Genomic DNA, 25,530 nt, shown 5'->3' on the forward strand with positions numbered 1-25,530 from the left:
AACATTGTGGGTTCCCTTTTAATCTTAAAATTCTATGTACAGGTGCGTATGATTTATTTTTAATGTACATTCATATAGAAAGTATATATACGCAATATTAAATTGAAGACAAATTGCAGTAGTCTTTCACATAGATTCATAATCAGAGTCATCATTTGTCGTGTATCAGCAGAAGCATTTCCGTTGATAAAATGTTATTATTAATCACTTCAGTATTTTGAACTTTTTGCATTATTGGGAGAGGAAAGTCGTTTTAAAATTGAGGCCATCATTAAAGAGAGCAGAGAATGGTTAAATAAAAAAAGCTAAACATTTAGTGGACTGACCAAGACATGAGTCACACAACCAATGGATTCAAAATCTTCCATGAACTGGGCACACTCTCTTCTTCCAACATCCATTCTATTGTATAAGTCATTTATGCTTTAGCAGATAGGTCCGATGCACAGATGTGAGGCCACGTCCACACATTAGATTTTAGGAGAAGGATTTACCAATGATCATCCTTACCCTTACAGAATGCGTTTTAATAATAAAAAAAAAAAACATACGGATCAAAAAGTAAACTCCTCTGTGGGTCATCAGAATAAACAAGAAAATAAAATTAAACAAGGACGACTAGTCATCTGTTCAAATTTGTTTTGAAGACTTGAGTGCCATTTGGAAAGGCAGAGAGGAGCGGGACAGCAGAGGAGATGGTCACAGTAGTCCAAGTCCTGCTCTCCTCAGTAGTTCTGTCTCCGTCTCCTCATGCTGGGATCCGTGTGGGCCCCGGAGCTGTGGCAGGGAGGCATTATCTGGTGCCTGAGCGTGTTCCACTGGGACGTGTCCATCAGCCTTGGTCTCCGATGTCGTTGTCCACAGGGGGAGGGACGCTGGACAGTACTGTGGCGCCAGTACCAGCAGTGAGATAGCCTGCTACTCCTGGACCTGAGGACAGAAAAAGTAGACACTTTATGTGATGCCTCGAATAAAAAGACAAACACGGACATGGAATTACATGATGATATGGTGTAGAAATGGAGTCTATAGCACTTCCAAGTTTAATCATCTGTGGACATTGTATTTCTAGTTGATTGGGGAAACCAACATTATAGTATAAGAATACCTTTTGGGGGGCATTAGGCACAATATTTAAATTAAAGCCATTGACGTTAAGAGTATTAGTTTTAATTTGGATTGCTTTTTGTTATGCATGTACTATATACTATTTAAAAAGAGTGCAACTGTAAAATGTTGATTACTTGATGAAATGCTTCATGACACAGGGATGGAAAGGAATGGCAGTAAGATTGTGGTTGATGTCTACCTGCATCAAAGCAAGACAGAGATGGGCTATGAAGCCCAGTGGAGGAGTCTAGAGCCCACCACGCAGTGGGCTACTGGCAGCCAGGAGAGAAGGAGTGGACACCCCTGAGAAGGAGGAGAGGTAGAGGACAAAGAGGAGGAGACAGCAGAGCCAGGAGGTTACAGAAGCATACACACAAGTGAAGTGTCAGCCACGGGAAAAGGAATAGGTAAGGATTTAGTAAAGGCTTAGCGAGGAACACATGGGACTTACCGTACCTTTACCTTTATATTTTATGTTAGTAGCGTACAATGACGGCAACAAATCTTTATACCTGTCAAGTATCCAGCTGTTTGGGAATCTGAGATGAAGAGATCATGTTTCTGGTCTTTGAAGGCACTCCAGACAGAGGATTTTGCAAGAATCTCATTGACCTGTAAGTTTGTATGCATTATTTGTCAGAACAGAAATACTAAGCTTTAACATGTTAGAGATAGTGTTTTCTACCTGCTCTCCATATTGCAAACTCCGGGTCATGGACTTGAGTGCCTTTACAATCTGCGCCTTCGTAGCTGAGGGATTATCCAATGTCTCCAAACCTATTCCTTCCAGCAACTTCAGAAGGTACGGCACCAAGTCCACTCGTAGAGCCTGTTTAAGACACAACACTCGTTGTCAATAAGCCTTACTTCTTCAGACAGTAAATTTAACAGGCAACCATTTCTTTACCTGAGCCACAAGTTCAGTCTGTTCTTTCTGAAACATTCGGTTGAGCGCTTCACATGCCAAACCGGCCATATCCGCCCTGGATTTCATACCAGCCATTAAGGGTCCAATAGTCTCCAGAGCCGACATAGAGCGTACACAGAGCTGCAAACAACCATTTAGGATGTCAGGTGTGCTCCAAAATCACTGTAGAACGGTGAAGGGTTCTTACCTCATTGTCTGATAGCACATGGATAAGGCGGATTGAGCTCTTGGGCACCGCGTTGTTCTTGTGGTTCAGTGCCGTCAGGACACGAGGCAGGTGGCCCAGAGGAGGAACCTGATCGGCCAGCTGGGTCTGCGTGCTGAAAAGGCAAACTGCTGCTGTGGTGACCGTCTCCAGTGCTTCACCCTGAATGAAGGAGGACATTGGAAGTTCAATTAATAAATGTCGATCATGATGAATACTGATTTTATGAGAAGTTTACATTAGGGTTGTTTTTCTCCAGCAGTTCGGTCAGAGTCTCCAGGAGGGACACCAAGAACTCGCGAGGCTTACGTAAAACCCAGCCCGGCTGAGCTATGAAGATACGCAGGAATACACCACCGACTTCAAGTTCTCCCTGTCCTGCCCCGTATGCCACAGTGAAATCCTCCGGCAACTAAGAATGAAAGCCAAATAGAAACAAGGGTTAGGATTATTAAAACACTTTATTTTGGTTTAACTTTAATAAGTGGGTTTTCTTACTCTCCAGTTAACATCTGGATTGTCCTTTTGCTGTTTAAAATGTCTGCAAAAAAGAAAGTTAAAAAATACATATTGTTTTTTTAGGTTTGGCTCTTGCTTTTATAATTTTTTGGTTAAAAATATGAATTTGAAATGTAAGTGTTAATAATTAGTAGAAAAATGAATTGTTTCTTACTCAAGCATCATTTCCCTCACAGTGGTGGACACGGTCTCCCTGGAGCTGTCATTCCAGATGAGCTCAGGGTTCTCGTGTGTCCCCTCAAATATGTGCACTGCGGCTTCGGCGTTGTCCCGCATGGCATCCATAAAGACGCCAGGAAGAAAGCGCATGAGGGTTAGACGAACCTATAAGTGAAGGCAATGAGAAGATCATATTTGAGATACTAAAGTCACATATTACTGGATTTTTTTCTTACTCACTTTAGGTCCAACTAGTTTATCTGAGGTCATCTTGGAGAATAACTCTGCAGTTTGTGTGCGGACCTGGGGGTGAGTGCAGTTACAGAACAAATCTAACAGGTAGATCAAAGCACCTGGAATATAAACAAATACAATAAGCATAGAATTCAAGTGTGTACTTTTTAAAGTAAATCAAACTATATTAACCTTTGGCCATAGCCTCTTTGACAATCTTTGTGTTGGATGTAAGTGCATAAAGTGTTTCCAGCACCATTTGCCTGCCTACAAGTTAAATAGAAATGGATGTTAGCCACTGTACCATTTAATTAAATAATGGTAATAGTACAGAAAAGCTTGAGTTTGAAATCTCACTGGAAGGTAAAGAGTGGAGCAGCAATAGAAGATTGGACAACACAAAAGACTCAGCAATGTTGGTCACACATTCTTGATTTGAAGTTACTGTGTTTACAACCTACAGAAGAAAGAAACCAGTTCAATTGACTGAATGTTATAATATAATGACATAAAGAATAAAGCAAAGACGTACCTCTAAAACAAGCTGCTGGACCCTGCCAGCTCCATGAACCCGCAATAGAGAGAAGAGCAGTTTGAAATGTCCAATGCACTCAGTTTCTGATCCTAGTAGCAGGAGAAAGACAGATAAGTGATTAATGACTCCACATTAACCAACAATGTGTGCATCCTTTTCTTGTCTCACCTGGATTGTTCTTGATGACGTTGCGAAGCGCTTCTAAGGCCATTTCTGCAAAGCGCAGCCTCTCTGCGTGCTGCTGGGACTCCACTTTGTTGCTCTGACTCATGGCCAAAAGAGTGTGCAGATACTGGGCCTGAGAGCCCACATAGTCCAGAAGACTGGCAGCAAATACTTTAGGATACTAAAGACAAAGTTTCACCATCAGTTTAACGATCATTATAAGCATTGTTTCAATTCCGGTTAACTTCTACTCACTTCAAGAGGGAATGTTGGTTGTTCATTGTAAACCCTCACAAATATCTCCCCCACAATCAGCTCTTTATTGTGATCATCAAACACAAAGTCTGCACCAAAGTGCTTATCATTTTCTCCCTTAAAAAAAAAAAGGTTAAGGACAATGTTATCATTACAAGTTTATGGATTGAATTAGTACAGAACAGGTGTGAAGCATTTGCAGAGCTTTACCCTCTTGATGTTTCCTTCTCGTTGACCCTCCAGGAACTCCAGTAGCTCAGCTCGAGTGCCATTGTTCCAAATCAGGTAGGGGTTTTCTGAGTTACTATTTAGCAGCTTCAAGACCTAAAGGTTTCAGCATAAGAAAGGACATTAATACAAAAGTAAATAACTCAATAGTACATCTTTATCCTTCTCCCTGACCTGAGCGGGAGCACCTGTGCCCAACTTCCTGGAGATATACGGTGTGAGCATAGCGGCTAGACTCTTGCGTATGGTCGGGTTTTCAGGAGGTGTTCCCTCAATGCCGTTTGTCTCTGGGACAGGATTGTTCCCGTCTGGGCTGTGAGCTGTGGGGTTGTAACCTCCCAAACGGCTCAACGAGATCAGGCTGAGCTTGGCCAGACTATTGGCTACTTCTTGTTGGTTTGTTTCCTGATTGGCCTGAACTCCACTCTCCTCCAGAGTGTAGTCATAGTTGAAGAGGTTGACCAACAGGTGCCAAAGCACACCTGCATGGTACAGATGAGTCTGAAGGAAGAAGTCTACTGCAAAGGAGCTGACACACTGTACTGCCAACGTGGCTGTTTTGGGGAGACCCTACCAGGAGAGGAACATTTGTAAGAAACCACTACACGTGCAATAAAAGTCAAAATAATTAAAAAAGGTCCACTTACCTTTCCATGGTAGAGAATGTGGCAGATGTCCCTGATGATGTTTGGTTGTTCAATAATCTTCTCCCTGCACTCTTCAAACTGGGCTGCTACACTGTAGCACTTACAGATGTGCCCGCACACCTGTGCAGCAGCATTGTGTTCAATATTGTGCATGTGCATCGAGTAATGGCCAAATAAAATCAAATTACCTGCACAGCCATGTCATCTGGCTTGCTGGATGCAGTCAGCACAGCAACACAACGGGACAAAGCTTCTAATAAAATCTATTTCGTAGTGTTAAAATAGTAGATCAAATTATTTCTACCAAATAATGATAAGACATTATGAAATGCTTCAAGGTGAGAATGTACCTCGATGCCGTTCTCCCGCCTCAGCTCCTCTGCGTTCAGGGCTGAGCAGTTTACTGTGTGGAATGCCAGCTCAGTCGCAGCTGGAAGCAGAGGGGAGGTCTTGGAGAAGAGCTGCTTTTCGTCAGTCTCCATTTTGATGGTTTTAATAAGCATGGGGTATCCAGCATATTTATATGGCTCCAGTTCTATTGGCATAAAATACAGGTATTATAATGATCGACTCTTGAGTCATTTCACATAATAAATAATGTAATAAGTAATATAACTTAAGAAAAAAACTAAAAAGATGTACAAGATTAACCTTGTTTGTGGTGATTGAAAAGGATGCTCTGAGTTTTAAGGATGAGAATGATGTTTTCTGGGTCCGGACCATCAATCACTCGTGCAGATTTGGTACATAGGAACTCATAAGCTTTGTTAACTTTCTCAAACATGTCCTGAAAAAACAACATTAGAGGAATAACCATGCCTCAATTCCCCTGTATCAGTCAAATCTCCACTTACCCTTCCCTCCGGGTTCTTGTCAGGATGGTATTTTTGTGCCAGTCTGAAGTAGGCTTTCCTGATTTTGCTCTCCTCGTGTCTGCAGATGGAAAATGTGTTATACAATACACAAAAATTGTATAATTTAAACTGTTAAGAGTTCTTGTCTGAAAGCACAAGAGACAGAGGAGCACTCACGGTCCTTGTCCTTTGGGGAGGTTGAGAACCTCAAAGGCGTCATCTATGGACATAGAGGGAGGTTTTTTCTCCACTTCTTTCTTCCAGGCTTCAAGTGTATCTTTGAGCAGTTTAACCTGAACATTTAAGACAACCAATCTTGTTCATGAACAAGTTCGAGCACATTCAGATCGTTTTATTAAACGTAAAACTAAACCTACGGCATCGCGGACAGGCCAGTTGGGGAAGCGTGTTGTGTCGCACAGATGTCTGAGGTAATAGATGTTGCAGAAAAGCTCATTGTCCAGCTGAGGGAAGCTGATGACTGGAATGGGACAATACTGGTACAAGGCTCGAGTGTTGCTCTGCAGCCTGGGACTGAAGTCAGCTACGTGAGCCGCTATCTTCTCAATCATCATACGCCTAAAACAAACCATTTATTTATCCTGTAAACTTTCATGTATGTGAATTATAGTATATGAACTGTACCTCATCTCACTGCTCCAAATGGCCTCAGGCGTATCAAATTCTCCAAGAAATATTTCAGAAAAGCCCTCAGCCTCATAGTTTTCCAGGTAGCAAACCATGGCTTCAGGAAGGATGGACCCCAGCACACTGCGCTGAACTATATCCTGACTTTTAGCCTAGGAAGACATTTCACAAAGTAATTTTATACAAATGAACATATATGCAACACACTGGTCAAATATGTCTTTACCTCTTCTGATTTGAAGGCCTGCTTCAGGTGAGTGTACTTCAGGAATCTAGAACAGAAAATATTACCTAAATTACCCAATTCAAAACATGCAAAATGTTGTTTACAGCCTTTTTGCTGATCTTTTGCAGATTTAGCACAAAAAAAAAAGAATAGTACCTGGCAACTGGCAGAACATTTGAGCCTGTGTACATCATAATAAAGAAGAATATTCCCGTCAAATAGAGACGCTGCAGATTTGGATTGTCCTGCATCACCAAGTACAGGACGTTGGCAACTTTCTCCACCAAAATAGGGTCAAAGGTCAACAAAAGCTAGAGAGTATAAAATAGAAATGATGAAGAAAACGTTAGTATGTCTGTGTTTGTGAGTGTTAATAATAACTTGTAATAACATAAGAGAAAATACCTGAACAATGTGGGGCAGACAGGCATTGTCACTAATCAACCTTTTAATTTTTGGTAAAGGGCGGATAATTGCATTATCTTGGTCTCTGTGGAACAAATAAAAAGGATACGACTCAATTAGAAACAAAACAATCTTTATAGATAATAAATACCATTCGTTTTCTGAAGCTACAGTACAGGTAGAACTCCTAACTCTCATGTCTATAATCTCGTCTGCATAGTGATCACAGTCTCACCTGCTCGGGTAGTAGGAGCACATGGTTATGAGCATGTTCAGGATGAGTGTGGCCAGATCAGACTCATTCATCACAGCCTGTCCAGAGGCCAGCAGACACCACTTCAGCTGTGGAATGGCCTGCAGGGGGCGCCACCCGTCCATCCCCTGGGCCCAGCAGCGTGTTTTTGCAGTGAGAACGCCTGTGTTCCAAAACTCCTGCATCTGAACAGTAACAAGTGTAATTAGTTAGTTTAAGAGTAAACAATAATTATTTGTAAAAGACATTCATAAAGTGATTTACCTCTTCGAAACCAAAGGGTCCTCTTCGTTCTTTGTCAGCATTACCAAAGTACCACTCTTTTTCACTTTCCCTTTTCATGTCAGGTGAAGCTTCCAGAACATTACTCTAATAATTCAGAATAACAATTGATGAGACTAAACTAGGTTTATGGAATACACCAACAATATTAACATGAATTTTAAAAGAAAAGGTTTAGTTTTTCTGTCATGCCTGCAAAGGGACTGTTGCTCGACTGGTGTGGAGATGGGCCAGAGTCAGAAGATCCACCAAGATACGTACTCCATTGGAGTCCATCACCTCTTTCACATTTTTCTAAACAATACAACATGACATAAATGTTTACACCAAATAACAAATTGACCCAATGTAAAAACACAGTGGGTGTTTTACAGCCCTACCTTGTTCAGAATGAGTTTGTTGAGAAAGAGGATGAGTCTGTCTCTTTCCAGTTTGTCAGTGCACTGTAAAAACACAAAGTGCATTCATGGTCGAAACTGATGTGGTATTGACTTGTGTTTAGTTGTAATACTCACTCTATCAAGCATTCCCACAATATATTTAGAGTCCGCGAATGGTCCGATCTCTTCAAAGCACTTCCCATAGACTATTGCAAGAGCCTGCAGACATAGGCACTTCATCGTGACTTTAGGCGTGAGCAGAAAACGATGGTAGAGCTCATTGAAGAACTCATATCTGTGACAGAGAAATAATCTTGTTCAAATAAATTCAAACACTGAAAAGTCACATGATTTTAACTACACTTACGATCTCTTGATTGCGCTCGTTTCTTCATTTTCATCTTCCTCCAAAAGCAGTCGCAAGTAATAGTCTCCAATCTTGATCTCATCAGAAAGGCAGTCATATTTTACCTGACGCAAGAAATTGGTTTCTTAGTGTTTGAGTGCTGAACCAACTCCATGTTATCCTCTGAAATAAAGTATTTAATAGTATATAAGTACCTCAAACTCCTGGTGGTTCCAGGAGATGACCGTAGCACTGCCGAGCTCCCGGTCTACTCCAAACGCTCGCATCTCTCCCTCCAGAGCCTCCCGCAGTTCCTCTCGGGTTTTAAGGTTCCAGATGAGGTTGGACCGCGCATGGTCTAGTTGAAATCTAAACAGACATTAGAAATAAGGTAATTGGAAAGTCATAAATACCACCATACAATTACATTAAGTCAAAAGTAACAAACAAAACCAGTACCTGTAGTAAAACAACTCCCAGTTGGATTCTATTTTTATTCGCTGTCGCCTCTTTCTTAAAATCACAGGCTTTTGGTTGGGGTTCTACAATTAAAATATAGAAAACTTTGAACTTTCTTTTTACATCTACAAATGTTGTATATGCAGTCCATTTGAGATTAAATGGGATGAGCTTGAAATATTGGTAAGAACACAAAAAGCTTATGACAGTTGTGTGTGAAAATGCCCTTTGAAAGGTTAAAAGTGGAAAAAAAGACAAACATACACTTAACCAAAACACATAAACCAGGATGGGATCCCAAAAAATGGGTGTATTCTGTATTTGTTGTTATGGAAACACACTCCTTTATTCACTGCACAATAAATAAAACAAAAAGGGACAAAGCGTAAAGTTAGATAATTGTCTCACACTGTAGATGGCCCAGATTGACATTTTCAGAATCTTATGACTATTCCACCTTTTCTTTTTGTTAATGATTGTAAAGAAAAACAACAAATGTAAAACTCGGCTAATAAGTAAACTACTTAAAAAAAAGTCTGCCATGTAATGTCATTGTTGGGATACTCATGAATCCTGACATTTACCCTGGCAAACAGATTTGAGCTGTGGTTTCCATAATGCAAATTCAAAACACACCCACTTTAGCACACACAGATGGAGAATGCCTGATGGACAAAAGAATGGTTTAAACAGTAGATCCCATTGGTCGCTCCTACTTACCAGATTATTTCTGTCCTGCTGCATGGTTTGACAAGAGAAAACCACAATGGAGGGTGAGGCAGAGACAACATACAGAGATTATAGTTTCTTTGATAAAACAGATGAATTGCAACAAAACGCTGCTGATACAAAGGTGGGTGTAGATTATTGACTGCTTGGACATGCTTTTATTGGCTTGTTGAATACAGCAGCAAAACAGCAATGAGCATGAAGGCAATGGGCACAATCAAATGGGCTTTGTTGCAAATGATCTTAAAATATTAGTAAGTATAACCAAGGCCAAACACTAAGGATGTCTAAGTCATAGGACTGCTTTGGCAAGGCAGGAAATAGCAGAAAGTACAGCCATTAAAATACCTGAACTAGAAAGCTTTTTCTATGTGTGCAACATATCAATTGTGATTCAGTTTACTGAGCGGTCCAATATCTGATACAGAAGCAGCAGAATAATAAACATAAGCCTCACCTCCTTCTGAGCGATTCCCATTTTATCTCTCCAGTGCATCAGCACCAGGTCAGTCTTCTCCTTTGCAAACTTTTCTACCTCTTTGGCTGCTTTTCCTGCAATCCGCTGCCACTCAGGAACCTTGTTGCGATTCAGCTGATCCTATGATAAATCATTTACATGTTAATGTAAGTAATGACACTGGTTAACTGTTGAATAACTTGTAGTAAAATACCGTGGCCAGTTTTAAATTATCCCGAATATGCATTCGATCAACATCTTTTTCTGGGACAGCATCAGCACTGTCAAGGTACGCCAGTAACCCTGTCGGCTGGAAGAAAGACGCATGATAAGCTCCTCTGGGTAAAAGTAGAGTGCCTTCAATTATATTAAATGCTTTTGACATTATTGACATTTTGTAAACAATCTGTTACTTAACATAATGCAATTGGATTTGATACTGAAGGGACTTACGAGTATTCTTTTCAACAGGTTCATCGCAACAAGGTTCTCCGCTGTCCACAGACCTACTAAGTGTCGACTCAGCTGCCTGAAGGGAAAAGACATCTATTAGACAGCACGGACAAAGAAAATGATGTTTGTCATAGCGGCATCAATCTAGCTGTTTTTCTGAAAACAAATAAACGTAGTATTTTCTTACTGTTAATCCACTATTTATTTGTTGCAAATAGAACAAGATTTTATGTTTGACCTGTTTGTAAGCATTCTCTGGTCAGAGCTGACGGTAAACAACGATGTGTGCAAATGTCTTGGCAGAGCTCCTTCACTCAGGGCCAGCTCCTGCATCTTTGTGGCAATTTCTTTGTCCCCCTCCTGCATCAAAAGTAAAGTGTGTGTAACATGCAAGCACCAGTGTGTCTCTGGGGATCTATCCTAGGCCTACCTCAATAATGGCTTTCATTACCAGGCCTGCTCCTTTCACTATTGCCATAGAGGGGTGCTGCAGGACAAGAGCATCAGTATATTCAAGACACAAAATATGATATATACCAGTATATTAAAAGAGAACATGTGTCCAAGTTTGCACCTGGAAAAGTTTAAATAGTGTGCGTCCATTGGAGGCGGCCATTTCAAGCAGCATATCAAACTGCTGTCCTTCGGTGGTTTCACTGTACGGTGCGCAGAGGGCAAAGGTCAGAAAGTCCAGTAAAGAGCTGATGACCAAAGCCCCTGTTCCATGGTCCTGGAAAAAAGAACACATCTATATTTCTTGTGATAATTGTTGTAAGTGTATTTAACAAGCTCAGCAACAAGCTCAACTCAAAAGCATTATACTAGAATAATTATATTAGGCTACATTTTTGAATGTACCACATTAGTGATGAATTTTTCCAGGAGGTTTTCCAGGAACTTCTTTGAGGAAAGGAGGGAGGCTTTGTTAAGTTGCTCTTGCCTCAGGTCATAGTCATCATGCATTGGCTGAAGTGATAAGTGACAAGAGTCATTCCATCATGTAGTGTTAACCAGCTGTATGTACCACATGTGTACTCATTAAATCCTACTTACACACATAAGAGCACAGAGCATGTCAATAGCAGCATGTGTCACACCATTGTTGTTCCTTTTTAAAGCTTTCACTGTCTTCACTCCCAGTTTTTCCCTAAATCTGCAAAACATGCACATATTATAATAGACTGCGATGCCATAATTTCTGTAAACACCACATATAACAATTTCACTTCAACAACACACAAGAATAATCGTTTTCAGAGGTCTGGGTATACAAATAATTGATTGCTTCTGAAAGGACTTTTCTTTTCTTTTGCTCACCAACAACAACAACACAACTTTATAAACTACACACAAAGTCTATCAGGATTTAAGTGGCTTCCCAAGCAGACATGAAAACAAAAAAGTTGAGCTGTGGGAGTCACTGTGGTATTTAGAGAAACAGCCCAGCAATAAATCTAATAGGAATCTCAATTAGGGTTCAGGAGCAAAGAATCAACAGTAAATACAGTTCCTCTCATACATCTCAGTGACCCGGTGAAGGACAATGTTTTATGTCGACTACGAAAAACAAATAGAACTAATATAATAATGGCTTATATTTTCAGGAAGTGAAAAACTAAAGCATGAACAAGGTTGAACAAGGCCATTCAGATAACATGCTTTTTCGAAAGCCAGGGTGAAAGAAAAACACAAAAGACACTAGTCCTTTTCACAGCAGCCAGGCTAATGGTAGAGCGGATTCAGTTTTGTTTTGGGATTAAAACCAATAGATTCTTGAGAGTTAGAATGGAGCTGAATGACAAAGACAAAGGACATGGCCTATATTAGCAAGTCCATGTAATTTGACATTATTTATCCACGATAAAATGGCTCGGCATGTTGGTAATGGTATAGAAGTTAATAGCGACTATTTCTCTACAATTTCTAGACAACGTTCCTTTTCTTAAACTTTAGTCTATTAAATGACCACGTTTAGCCAATAAAATCTGACGTCTTTTCAGTGGTAGTTCCAATTGACATATGTTAGATTTGAAGAACTATTACAGAGCCTGGTTGATGCAAAAGGCATATAACAATCAAAAAACTGCAAACGGAGGGTGCACTGAGTTGCATGGATTCATATTTACGTTCCATCTGAGAGTCCAGACCCATGACCAGACCTTGGAATGACAGAGCATGCCAGTTAACAGCAGCTCACATTCATTTACTTGTACAAGTAGTAGCTAGGAGAGGGTAGTAGAAAATAAGCTGCATTCATACTTAGGGAGCTGAGTGAATGCCTGGAAGCCAGCTTTAGAGGCCACCAGGCGTCGGATGGCCTGAAAGTGGCTCTCCAGCTCACTGTTCACAGCAGGTAACTCAGCCTCCTGGGACAAAAGGGCCAGGATGGCATTGTTTATGAGCTTCTCTTTGTTCTCAGAGAAAAGGCCCTGTGATAGAACGTAAGATACAGATCAGAATAAGTTCAAATGCATTCTGGCAAAACAAACAAATCAAACACTTACATCTTGTGTCACAGCGTGTAAAACTCCACTGTATGAAATGTTGGCATTGAACCGAAACACAGCATCAGCAAAGTTGCCATCTGAAATGAGAAATGAAAATAATTGAATTAAAATATTTCTTTAGATGCAGACAACATACCCTTGAAAACATGGGCCTTGACTCACTGGGTGGTGCTGCCAGGAACCTAAGATGCAAGCTCTCCACTTCCTCGTCCACAGGCATGCTCAGGAGCCCCCATCTCTGTCCTCGCTGGGTGGGGGCCATCTTAACACACACATCCCTATTGCCCGAGGCACGTACTCCATCAAGCAAGCTGGCTAATAAAGAGTCCCTGAAGAACAACCACAATTCTCATTAGAAACCAAACCAGGTACATTGATATTGGATTTGATGCCCTGTGCATACCTTTCTGTGGAGGAAAACCTTCTAATCTGTCCTCGGATAAATTCAACTGTAAAAACCTGAGGGTTGTCAATGTCGCAAATAAGTGCAAATACCTGAGGGAAGAAGGAACAAAGTGAGTCATATATACTCAGTGGAGTGTAGTATTAGTTGACTTTGCTGTGGACTTATGCAAGTTATTCTGCTTAACACTGCTTATCTAAAATAAATGTCTAAAAAAAACATCTACAAACCAAAGTCAGCAGAATAAAGGACAGACTTCTCTGAATTCAATAATCCATTCTCAGTGAGCCCAAGTTGAATACCACACTAAAACTAAGAGTGTAGCGACAGACTAACCCGTGCTGTGTGTACACATGGCATACCTCTCCAAAAGGTTTAACTGTAACTATGTTATAGGACGCTGGGTCTCTCTCCACTAGACATGTTTCCGTCAGGGCCAGGATACGTTTCACAGGCTCCTGAGAAAACAAAAGATCAATATAAAAGATCATCAATATGACTTTTCTGTATTCAACATTGAACATGAGTAGATATGTTACTGACTGGATGGCGCGAAGTGATCTTCTGAACTACAAACTCTGCCAGAGACGTGATGCTCTCGTCTGAGCTGTACTTTCCCAGTCTGTCGGTCAGAAAGTCTTCAAAGGTCAGCGTCTCTTTCCTCAGCCGGAGCGTGATGCCGATAAAATTCCCTGCATGTTCTATGGCGCAGCGAATGATGTCATCTCTTTGCTCCGAGGCAAACAGATGCTGCCAAAGCGGGAAAAATAGACCCCCAATGTTAACAGCACTTTTGGGCCAAGTGTTCACATGACATTTACATGACCTACAGAGTCCTTACCAGCCGGCTGAAGCCTCCATGAAGGATGCAGAACCCTCCCTGATAATCTGACACCTCCACAAACCCCTCTATGTTGCGGTAATCATAGGAGCAGACCACTCTGTTGGTTTGAGGGTCGATCTGGTCAATTCCCCCTGGTGTTACTTCTAAATTCACAGACTTTCGCACGTCGCTCCAGTGGTGTTTGAAGCAGTTGTAACGCTGTTGAGAGTCAAGGCAAAAAACATGATACAAGAAATATACAAGATACTGTATCATGCACTGTTATAATGCACTTACTCTGCCAGTTATTTTTCCCTCTGAAAATTCTGTTCTGAATCGCTGTAAAAAAGGCAACAGTTATTATTCTTTATTCGTATTCAATTTTGACTTCATATTTGACAGCTTGTAGACGTGAAAGATAAAAATTGCGGTGATTGCAATATGGCTGAAACATATCCTTAAACAAATCTACACGCTTGTATGCATTTAAAGTGGAGATACTATGCTTTTTCCAGCTACTCAGTGATGAACTATAACATAAGTAAATCATAATTTTACACTTTCATTGTAAACAGCAATATTGGTCAAAAACGACTTTGCAATAGAAACAGGTTTATTGACTTCAAAATTGCAGAACTGAAAAGCCTCTTCATGGCTCTTGTTTTAGCACTGCAGTTTATTTAAATCAAACTCACCACATCAGTGTCACCCTACATTTACTCCTAATAATGAAGGAGACATTTTTCAAAACATCTGAAAGTTTATTTCTCTATGAGACTAGAGTCCCAGCTCACAACACGCCGAGCTCTGGGATGATGAGGAGATGATGAGGAGATGATGACGTAACCAACACTAACACGTTACTGATTTGAAAAAGTAACTTGTGGAGAACTAGATTATATGGATGCACAAAACTAATGCATTACTACATTCCTTATTACTCTAAAAAGTAGTTTTAGTAACCAGCTAACGTGTTAATAATGGCAGTACAGGTACAGGGAAGTGAGGGGATAGGGGCATTTTTAAATCTTCTGAGCTCTCGAGCCTCAGTTGAGATGGTGCAGGATTTACTAACACAAGCATACAGCAATCAAAAGGCAACTTCTGAGTACACAAAAGATGACGAAACAATGTTGTAACAAGGTAAAAAATGAATTAATGAATTAAAGGAGACCTATTATGCAAAACTGACATCGTTTCCTCTTCTAATTAAACCAGTCAAATTTGTATTTAGATTGATTCATGCATGTTTGAGTAATCTTTATTCTCCTGCGGACATAGGGACATAGGGACATAGGGATGGAAATATCGATACGTCACAGTTTGGGTATCGATCTCATGAATTGAATATTAATACAACCTCAAATGTGTTACACGTGTTCTGGAGAGGTTTGCGCACAGCGCTTGTGTCTGGAAACACGCCCACTTAACAGCAGCAGAATGGACTGGTCCATCTACGTCACGAGTTATGACCCGGTTGAACTAAAGTTGTTTCAATGTTCAATGTTTCAATCTGGACAATGTCTGAACACAAAAGGACATGGGTATATTTAGGGGCAAAAGCTAAAGAGAACACTCGACACTCAGGGAGCACAGAATAAATGAACTGTTGATGTACCGGTATTACACAGCCGACCTTCTCATCTGGAGAAGGAACAGCAGTGAGTGAGACCGTGTTTGATGCATAATACGTTCTGAGTGATAACTCAGGCAAGCCTAATGAGAAAATAACATGATATGCTCATTCTGACCATGTGCACTCTGGAGTTGTATCGATCAACAGTTTGTTATGTGTTTACAGCGCCCCCTACCTGCAGCGCACCTCTGCAGGTGAACGTAGGAGCCAGACAGCAGACATACGCCCACTGTCTTTACCTACTTTCTTCTGCAATTTTATTTTCTTAAATGGTGACACACGCAGCATTGCATAGCCATCTTGGCATGAAGGAGAAAAATAAAAAAATACACTGCTGACTATCATGAACTGCAGCTCCCCAAAGGCAATGAAACATAAAGGGGCCGCCGCAAATCACTGTAGCGGTTTTCAACGTAGAAGTAGGCGCACTTGTTTTGGATCAATATTGCAATTGAAATGATCCACGAGTGTCGCAGATTAAAACTATATAGTAAACAAAAGCACAATAAGTCTTCTTTAAGTAATCTTTCATATGTTTCCTTTAATAAACCAGGTACACGTGACTTAATAGTAATTAGCAAGCCATTATATAAAAAGCAGTGTATATTATGTTACAAACACTGTAAGGCCTCACCAGTGCTTCTGTGAGCAGCTCTGTGCGGTGCTCTGTGGAGAACTTGAGGGTCTCCGACTTCTTGCTTGAGCCTTTTCGAAATGTGAGGTTGAACTCTGTCCCCTGTCCCTTCCCCACAGGCGAGATGCCACAAATGTCCCCATAAGGCCACTGAAAAAAACAACCGTGCAGAGGTAAGTGCCAGACTGAAGTGTTGTTCATACATTTTTACTAATATATTAAATTACAGCTTGCTAACCTGATTTGTTACTTCTAATGTTGTAGGATTGTAAGTTGTAATGCCGTGGGTGCCGACAGAGAATACTCGCTTGTACCTGGAACACAAAGGCAGGATTAGTCGTAATACCACAAGCAAATGACAACGAACGTGGGAGAATATGGTGAATACTGACATCCATTTAAAGTGGAGCTCAAAGACTGATTTATTCAAAACAACATCTCGACTCCAAAACAGTGGAAGAGGTTTAGCATTTCCTTCTTTGTTACAAGCCCATGCACGTCCACATTTATAGCTAGTATCTTGATCATGTCACCTATTCTCCTGTTTTACTGCAGTAATATGTGAACCGTAAACATGATCACATTGTTACAGAGTGTGGTGAGTGTCTCTATTCATGGCTGTCAGCTTCTTTATAGGCAACATTTTAAGGACTTTTAACCATTCTTAAGATATGACAATTGAGTCTGTATAGTCCAGATAAAGACTGACATTTATTTGACTAGTCGACTTCCTCAAAATGATATATGAAAAGGTGTTATGTTATCAGAATTCCTGGTATCAGCTCATGTCTGGTCTGAAGCTGGTCCCATTCTTAAAGTCTCAATCTTGGTGCTCAGAGGAGAAGGCGTTACACAGAGTCAGCACAAACCTCGTTAATTATTTATTCTCTGGGCTGCCTTTTCCTCTATATTCTATCTTAGTCTACTGCTCACCCCACCTGCAGCAACTGGAAGATATTCTCAAGCAATCGCAATATGAGCAGGCGCAATAATCAAATACAGTATGTCTTTTAAAAGGAAAAAAAAGATCTTGTTGTACCTACACTACTGACATGTTTATGAAGTCAATGTGATTTGTATATTAGTTTCAGTATCAGTTCACATTTCTCTCTTCTCTAAATTGTTGATGCTTCTAGATTTTTTTTAAATTATTTTTTACAATGCACAGAATCCTACTTTTAAAATATATTGCATTTAGATTTGTTTCCAAAATCGTGCAGCCCTAGTTTGCGTACAAGCCTCCTCTACAGAACATTTCATAATTCCATTCATTGCACATCATTTGGCAACTTCCTGCATCCGACTTAATCTCTACATCTCCTGCTCAAACAAACTTTCACTGTCATGGAGAAACAAATACATTATTATGACATTCAAAGAAGATTGAAAAGAGAGTTTGTGAAAGTGGAGATGAATGGATCAATTATATAGCCAAACTACTGCCCTTCATTTAGAAGAAACACACAGACTAATCTAATCGGCCGCACAAGTCACATGGCAACGTTCATCGGAAGGGAGATGATGAGAACGGGACGGATAACTCGCTCACTACGAAATATTGCAGTAAACTAGAGGTGAGTAATTGGGCTGTACTCAAAATCTCCTATCGACAATATATTGTGACGGACCTCTTAGTAATACATGCATTAATATAATGTGTGTAACATAAATATATTATGAATTGCAGAGTTCTACAGTTATTAACCTGCTGCATTAAAGATGAGTCTGTGGAACTGAAAAGGTGATTTATTCATAGGACAATTGTCTTCTGATCTAAAGGGCATTGACATGAAATTCCAATGCATTTTGTTATTCTACATCATAACTTTTAACGCTGAGTTTAAGGCCTATCCATGAATCACGACCTGTATTATATTGAGCGCCGGGTATATGTATTCTATCCTATATCATATTGTGAATGCTGTTTTAAAGAATTTGAATATGAAGTATATCGTTTATAGTAAAAACATTACAAAAAGAGTTGATTGAAAATACACAATATATAATTAAAATTATGCTTTAAACTTTGAAAAGAGGGTAGAAGTGGATATTGTTAAGAGATACTCCCAAAAATATCAATATAATTATTTTTTTTTCAGCATCAGCATCTAAATACTCCACACAGTAGTACTCCAACTACTGTGTTCCTGCTGGAGAATAGAAGTATCATCGTACACATGAAGCTCTGTTGATGGCTAAAGCTAGCTCGCAGCCCTGCTTAAGTTACATGAGTCCAGGCCTGCGCTAATGGGACAGTACATTTAGAAAGCAGGTATTGGAAATATAATCTCCCCACCTCACATGGATTATTCTTCATCAGAGTCATGTCACGGCTAATTTTAGGTCAAACGCACAATAATATCTGCCGGATAATACTCAGCTCATAATTAACAGCTTTAGTTTCATAACAATACAAAATTCAAATGTTGGCCATATTTAAATACATTATGTCGGCAAATGTTTTGGTTTTCAGATCCCTTTAAAATATTTGAAATATGTTTGTAAAGATTGTTACATGAATATAAAAGTATTTCTGCTTCTTTTGCTTGTGGTTTCATTGTGCAATTGAGACAGAATTAGCTCATGTAAATCAATAAAGTCTAGGGAAGATAAATTTAGAGGTGAAATAGTTCCTTGTTTATGATCCAAGGTAGTTCCCATTATTTTATTTAGAATTTCGTCACGAGTTTTGTGGTTAAGAGGAATCAAACACACACCTTCTAAATAAGCAGGACAAACCCCATGAGTAACAACAAGTGTGACTTTTACAATGTAACAGTCTTCGTTTTTGTTATAACTGATGCATTTATAAAAACATGTAGGCTTCTTGATATCACATTCAAAATAACACATATTCACCTGCTGCTTCCATTGACAGAACATATTCCTCAATACACTAAAGTTATGGGAGGTCAGTGTAGTCGCTTAGAAGGAAAAGCAGCGACAATGGTGAAACTATATCTGGTAAGTAAATAGCTACGATGACAAAAAACATACTTTCCCCTCCAGGAGTGTTTGGTGGTGTAGAAACAGGCCAGATCCTTGTTGTCCTTGATGACATTCATCTTTTCACAGGACCTAGAAGACAAATGTTTATTGTAATGAGTAATTGATTAGCAGCGATCTAACGTTATTTTAGCGATGCAGGATCCCAGTGCCCTGCGGTCGCCTTCACCCAGTGTGTGCTTAGTGACGTGCAGATGGGCAGCCCCACTTCTGTTAGTCGACCCCAGGGCAGCTGATTATAGGCAAAGAATGAGTGTATGATAATGTAATGCAGTAAGTGCCAGAAAACATCATCATATATCGAATTATTAACACAGTTCAGATCAGTCTCTTGATGGTCACATATAGGGGTGGTGCAATAAGGCTTGCTACTTTGGCTGATAACCGATATTTGATGGAATTTCAAAATCAATAGCACTGATCTATCACAAGTTGAAATAAAAATTACAAATTAATTTTTCACTTTTTCGATTACATTCATCTGGGATTTGAAATAATAAGTTGCATTATTGTGATTTTTTTTTGCCAATTACTCTTCAATTTCCATATTCACCCATTGGTTTGTTCAAAAAGACAAATGTGATGCATGAGGACAAACTGGGAATGACAAAAAAAGCTTCCAATATCAGATCAAACCGGTACTGGAACTTTTTATCGTGCTTTACATCAAGAAACAGTTATCCTGATTCATTGTCGAACCAGAACCTTCGTGGGCATAAATATAAATGGAAGCAAGCAATTAACTTTTCATTATAGACAAAATGTGATCTTGGTTAATTAAAAATATACACATTCCTGAGCAAGTGTCTTCTCTGCACACTGCTCCTCTCAAGCGTCGCCAGCCTCAGGTTTATGTTACACACCTTTTAATGTACAGCCACACACTTCACACACTCACTCTACATACTGCGTCTGGGAGGTAAAGACCCACAGGATTCCAGCAACCCGTGACAGAGCGATTCTACAGCGCATCTTTAATACAAGTCAATAACATCCTACCAGAGGAACACGCCTGATGCATCCTCTGCACATGCACTGTAACTTCTCGCATATATTAAACAGAAAAGCCTGTTGGGAGAGGAAAAACTACCTGCTGTTCAGAGCCTGAGGGAAGGAGCCATCAAACAGCTGATGACTGGTCGATACACTGCTGCAAAGCCAGTGCGTGTTAGTTTGTGTTTGTGTTTGTGTTTGTGTTTGTGTGTGTGTGTGCGTGGCCTATTGATCACTCAGATAAACAGAAGGCGCGCCATCAAAAAGGCCAACATGAGAGGGCATTGTTGTTCTTGTTGTTGTTGAGTCAAAAGGAGAAAGAATTTGATTTCTCTTTCATTCAAAGTGTCTTTCATTTTCCGAGACTTTATGTTGCAAGTTTATGAAATATTCTACTGACAATCAAATTGAAAAATACTGCCAAATAGTGTAAAGTTCAGCTCAGGCCTGCCAGATAAAGTCTTTACACTCCCAATTGTAATTTTGTAATTGTTGTATTTCCTCATTTATATTTAAAAGAATATTTTGGCCCAAAGGCTTAATTGTACAGGACAGAGTGAAGTTAAATGAGGATGAGTGAGGGAAAGACATGCAGCAAATTGTTAAAACCAGATTTGAACTCACATGACGCCTAGCATACTATATGTATATTTATTTTCCCACTTAAATCCTGATGGCTTCTAAGTAGTAGGGTTGTCAAAATGTATACCAGGTACTTATCAATACTAAAACTAGCATTGAAACTAGATAATAATTTGAAAAAGTATAGATACTCTACTCACAACGGCTAATAAACTGTCAAATGCAGAGTTGTGAAGCATTTGCCTGGAGCATTAAAACAGGAAGTAGTGCAAATTATACATCCAAATTAAAGTCTCATAAGAATAGGGAAAATTAGGATCAACATGCTAAAAGTAAGAATGAATCCAATGAACGTTTCCAACACAGTGACGATGATGTGTATGAAAAGGCCAGTCCACTTCAATAGTGTGTGTGAGATATGCAGAGCATGTTAATGTGCAGAATCATGAGGCCATCACAGTCACAGGCATTAACAAAGAATCGCTGATAAACTTTCTACTGTGAAGGGAAAAACAAGACCCGTTCCAATACAAGCAATTTAACATCACAACTACATAAAACGTGCCACTACCAAGGAGAAGCTACTAAACTCCAAAACCAAACTGATGTGTGAATAAGTGCTCTGGTCCAAACCTCAGTGTAGTTATTGCAAGCAGCTGCACTGATGAGAACCTGTGTCAGCATTCTGCCAGGATCCGGGGAAAACTCACACTCCAGTTTTCCTTCCTTCCCTTCGTAGAGCGCAAATAAGCAAGATAAAGACACAAATCCCAACCGTAATAAGCTCTCCGTGGACTGTGTGGACACAAAATGAACATATGGCTCTGCTTATGTCTGGACAGTTTGATGTTAATCCTTTACAGTTGCACACGATGACTCCGCTGCCGGTTGTATCAGAGGGCTGAATAGTAACGTGAAGGACAGAGGCTTGACACAATGTACAATAGGAAACGTTAGGAGCAAGCCGTGCACAGCTTGTCCTGCGCTGCTGGAGAGGCCACTTTGATTATATTACTGTGTGGGGAGTGTAAAAAGGACTGAGGCAGACTTCTGTGGAGTCATGTGACGAACGCTGCAAGTACTTCCTGCCTCTATGCAGATCAATAGCAAGTTACTCGCAGACTCTGAGGCAAATATAAGAGAAAAAAACAGTAACATGCACAGTAAGTAAGCATTTGGAGACAACTGGCTGTGTCAGCTTTGGGGTGGAAATCATTTGAGAATCAGGTTTATTTTAAAACCAGGTCTAAACTGTATAATAATGTATGCAATGGTTTCAGAAAACTTAAGCCAGTTGACAATGAGTTTGAATGGGCAAAAGTCTTAAAAAAGCAGGGAAATAGTTGGAATAGTTCTATTAATATAAACTAAACTAAATATATCATGAATATATTTTTTTTTATACGATTAATCAAAATAATTGTTGACCATTTAAAAGATTATTTGATTTAACAGTGACATTATTAGATAAACAGGGCAAAAATAAGAGACAACTTGAGTTTAGTCAATGATACACATAAATAATCTCTAGACGCCTTCAGCTCAGTCAGCACATTTCTACTTTTCATTCAAAACATCCATTGGCCTCATCGTTTGACTTGTCGACTAATCAAAAAGAAGATTGCTGACTACTCTACTACTACACTCATCATTGGTTGCAATTCTGTCCAGTCCAGTCAACAGCAACCACTTCACTCTACAGGACAACTGTCAGTGCAATCTCCTGTATCCATATGATTTGCCATTTAAAAATAGTTCAAGCATCTCTAGGTTCAAAGGCTGAATTGTCATGTGCCATTACATCACTTAGCTGCAGTAATCATGCATTTTAATTGGCACCAGTAGTTAACCAGTATCTGTAATAAACAAAGATATTAACCTCATCCTCAAAAATGATGTTAAAAATAATAATGTTAAGCTTCTATTCACTACAATGTAATGAGAGCTGTACTGAAACGACTGCATTTCCTCCTTCAAAGTGCAAGCAAAAGTGCAGGAAGTTACTGTACGTGATTTAGGAAGTAGTGCTTAACAGAACACCACTCAACAATATTATAATAACGCACTTACAGCTGGCTTGAAAAGGCATGGAAATCATTCACCAATGCCATTGTTGCCATGTCCTCCATGGTTCGCCTTGTTCCAGGTGAATCCATGAGCAAGAGGAGAATTAACGATTGTACCTGTCTCTTAAACTCTGCTTCATTGCAACAGGCCTACGCGGTGCAATTGTAATCAAAATACATGGCGACATTGGTGTTTTTACGCTAACAAGTCGTTGCTGCAGTTCCCCTCGGTGCACGAAACGTTTTGACAAGCGCTTCCGACCGTTTGTTTGCTAAATGCAGATAAGGGGCAGTGGCAGTGACAGGCAATTGCTACTTAGGCTAGGCTAACCGAAGCTAGCCCCATAATTCAGGTTTCCAGGCAGAAGATGCAAGGCGTTAGCATTAGCGGCTGCAGTTCAGTCAAGCAAACATAGAGAAGATGGCTTAAGGCGAAGTGGCAAGCGGCGGAGGGTGTGTTTACCTGCAAAATAGCTGGCGGGTGTTTGGCGTGGCAGTCCCTCAGCCCCCCACCCTCCTCTGGGTGTAGCTGGCGCTTCTCAGTTTTCCCAGTCTGATGCTGAAGGTGCTCAACTGCGCCGTATTCCCCCCCCCCGACAACGCTCAGGACGCTGCCATGTTCCTGATAGCGCAGGAGCGGAACTGCGCATGCGCCGCTGCTGGCTGTCATGCGGCGGTCAGCTGATTGCTCGGTCTCCGCTCCAGATCGGTTTTCCTGCTGTTTATGCCGGTTTTGTTTCGTTTTAACTGACGCGTAAGACGAGTTCTGAACTAGTACTAATCCAGACTCCTTTGTGGTTTTGGACGAATCTTATAGACCCACGTGGTTTTGTAGTCAAAAGAGGTTAACTTAAAGCCAATGTAAGAGGATTGTGCCCTCTAGGGTCATTACCATGTACTTACATATTGTAGGTTTAGGTTAATAATATGGGTTTCAGAGAGTAGAAAGTCTAAGTGCCATAGCAATCAACAGTTCAACTTTTGAATGGGCAAAAGACTTTAAATATCACTCATTCATGGGTCCTAGTTACAAGTTATATTTTTAGGATTTTTGCCCTACTAAAATATTTTTTTGTTTTAAATAGGTAATTGCTTTCATCCTTTTGCAACCTATGAATAAAAGGGAAGGTGAGACCCATGAATAGGCTGCATTAGGCCATTGATCATTTTACTATGATACTGCAACTATTGGAGAAACACTTAAACATCTTCTTACTTGTAAAAACTAAATGAAAACATAGTTGATACAAGCCAATTTGGACCCACTATGAAACACCTTAAAGCTTGGATATGTAAAACTGTAAAACACAGATTTTTATTGTCACATATTAAAAAAAAAAATTGTCCCACATAAAGCAAATGAATAATTAAACCTACGGGGTTTGTGACAGCTAATCTACCAACACCAGCACAAAAGCAGCACAATAAAAGAGCCTCTCAGGCATATAAGTCACGAGGGTAAATGAAAATGTTTCTACTCACCGGGATTGAAGGTAAAGGGGAAACATTTTGTCTGTTGTCACGTCCAGCTCTTGTACAGTGAATTGGAGAAAGACTGCAGAGTGGTCACGTTCTAAGGCATCTGATGGGGACTAACCATGCGCTGCCCGTTAGTCTAATTCAATTAGAGCTAGAGAGACATAAGAAAAAAAGTTTCTCTTTTCAAGTTGACATTTGTCAGAATGGGTGGGCTTACAATATGACGATTTGACAGTGTGCAAAGGGATGTCATGCTTAGGGATGTCATGCTTACTTAAATAGCTCTCTTTAAGAAACTATTTTAGATTACATGATAATCAGACTACATTCAGTTTGAGTTCTGTGAATTTCACAAAACTTCGATCAGTGTCAGAAGCAGGGCGCACACACAAGAATTAATCCTTGGCTCATTGTAAGTCTAATTGTGACAATAAACTTCTCAAGGTGAAGTCAGGATAGCTGTAAAGTAACTACAAAGACTTACTAATTACGTTACTCACGTAATTGAGTACATAATGTTGATTTTTGTAGTCGATTTTTAAAGGTGTATTTGTACTTGTAACTGAGTAAATGTTAGCATGTAATTGTAATTAGTTACATTTAAAAATCATGTGAGTATTGTGTACAAATCGGCCCTATTCATGGTTGTCTCGCGGCTGTATCTGTTGGTTTAGTTTCCACATCTACAATCAAAAACAACACTGCACTGCCTCCTCCGAATATGCAAATGGTATTTTAAAACCACAAAATCTGGTTCAAATCATGTGATTTTGCAAATTGTTTGTAAAGTATTGATCCAAAATGCTTCCAAAATTGCTTTGTAGTATTTTTCTTATTTTATTTATTATATTTTTACTCAAGTAGTTTTGGCAGCTGTACATTTTTTCAAAAAAAATTAAAAAATTAAAAAAAAAAGAGTACATA

The 25,530-nt window shown here is 39.8% G+C and overlaps 1 protein-coding gene across 5 annotated transcripts; it reads right to left on the reverse strand.

Annotated features, from left to right (window-relative positions):
- On the reverse strand, positions 1-23,779 carry LOC140364748 (dnaJ homolog subfamily C member 13-like). Of its 5 annotated transcripts, XM_072451087.1 has the most exons (58): positions 23,591-23,779; positions 19,478-19,558; positions 16,719-16,794; positions 16,481-16,630; positions 14,508-14,549; positions 14,229-14,429; positions 13,931-14,137; positions 13,750-13,845; positions 13,388-13,479; positions 13,147-13,313; positions 12,982-13,061; positions 12,737-12,906; positions 12,604-12,636; positions 11,531-11,630; positions 11,336-11,443; positions 11,052-11,207; positions 10,908-10,964; positions 10,716-10,837; positions 10,478-10,553; positions 10,239-10,334; positions 10,025-10,165; positions 9,559-9,576; positions 8,839-8,921; positions 8,595-8,748; positions 8,401-8,504; positions 8,169-8,328; positions 8,034-8,096; positions 7,846-7,947; positions 7,636-7,740; positions 7,354-7,556; positions 7,119-7,203; positions 6,870-7,024; positions 6,714-6,759; positions 6,485-6,639; positions 6,217-6,418; positions 6,017-6,132; positions 5,840-5,918; positions 5,637-5,772; positions 5,336-5,520; positions 5,174-5,248; positions 4,986-5,105; positions 4,513-4,908; positions 4,321-4,434; positions 4,111-4,227; positions 3,859-4,036; positions 3,688-3,779; positions 3,513-3,612; positions 3,348-3,422; positions 3,162-3,274; positions 2,917-3,086; positions 2,742-2,784; positions 2,482-2,655; positions 2,226-2,405; positions 2,018-2,158; positions 1,796-1,939; positions 1,623-1,722; positions 1,310-1,413; positions 1-930 (listed from the first exon to the last, which is right to left on the reverse strand). In XM_072451087.1, exons 2-57 carry the CDS (start codon positions 19,543-19,545, stop codon positions 1,358-1,360), a joined length of 6,777 nt encoding a protein of 2,258 aa, XP_072307188.1. In that variant the 5' UTR covers positions 19,546-19,558; positions 23,591-23,779; the 3' UTR covers positions 1-930; positions 1,310-1,357. The 5 variants fall into 5 exon arrangements, with proteins under 5 accessions (XP_072307188.1, XP_072307185.1, XP_072307187.1 ...); XM_072451084.1 differs by lacking the exon at positions 1,310-1,413; XM_072451086.1 differs by lacking the exons at positions 1,310-1,413; positions 12,604-12,636.
- Between the last annotated feature and the right edge of the window lie 1,751 nt (positions 23,780-25,530).

The sequence above is a fragment of the Eucyclogobius newberryi genome, unplaced genomic scaffold (assembly GCF_026437365.1).
Source record: "Eucyclogobius newberryi isolate DKJ021-1_F unplaced genomic scaffold, fEucNew1.0.hap1 SCAF_18, whole genome shotgun sequence".
NCBI lineage: Eukaryota > Metazoa > Chordata > Actinopteri > Gobiiformes > Gobiidae > Eucyclogobius > Eucyclogobius newberryi.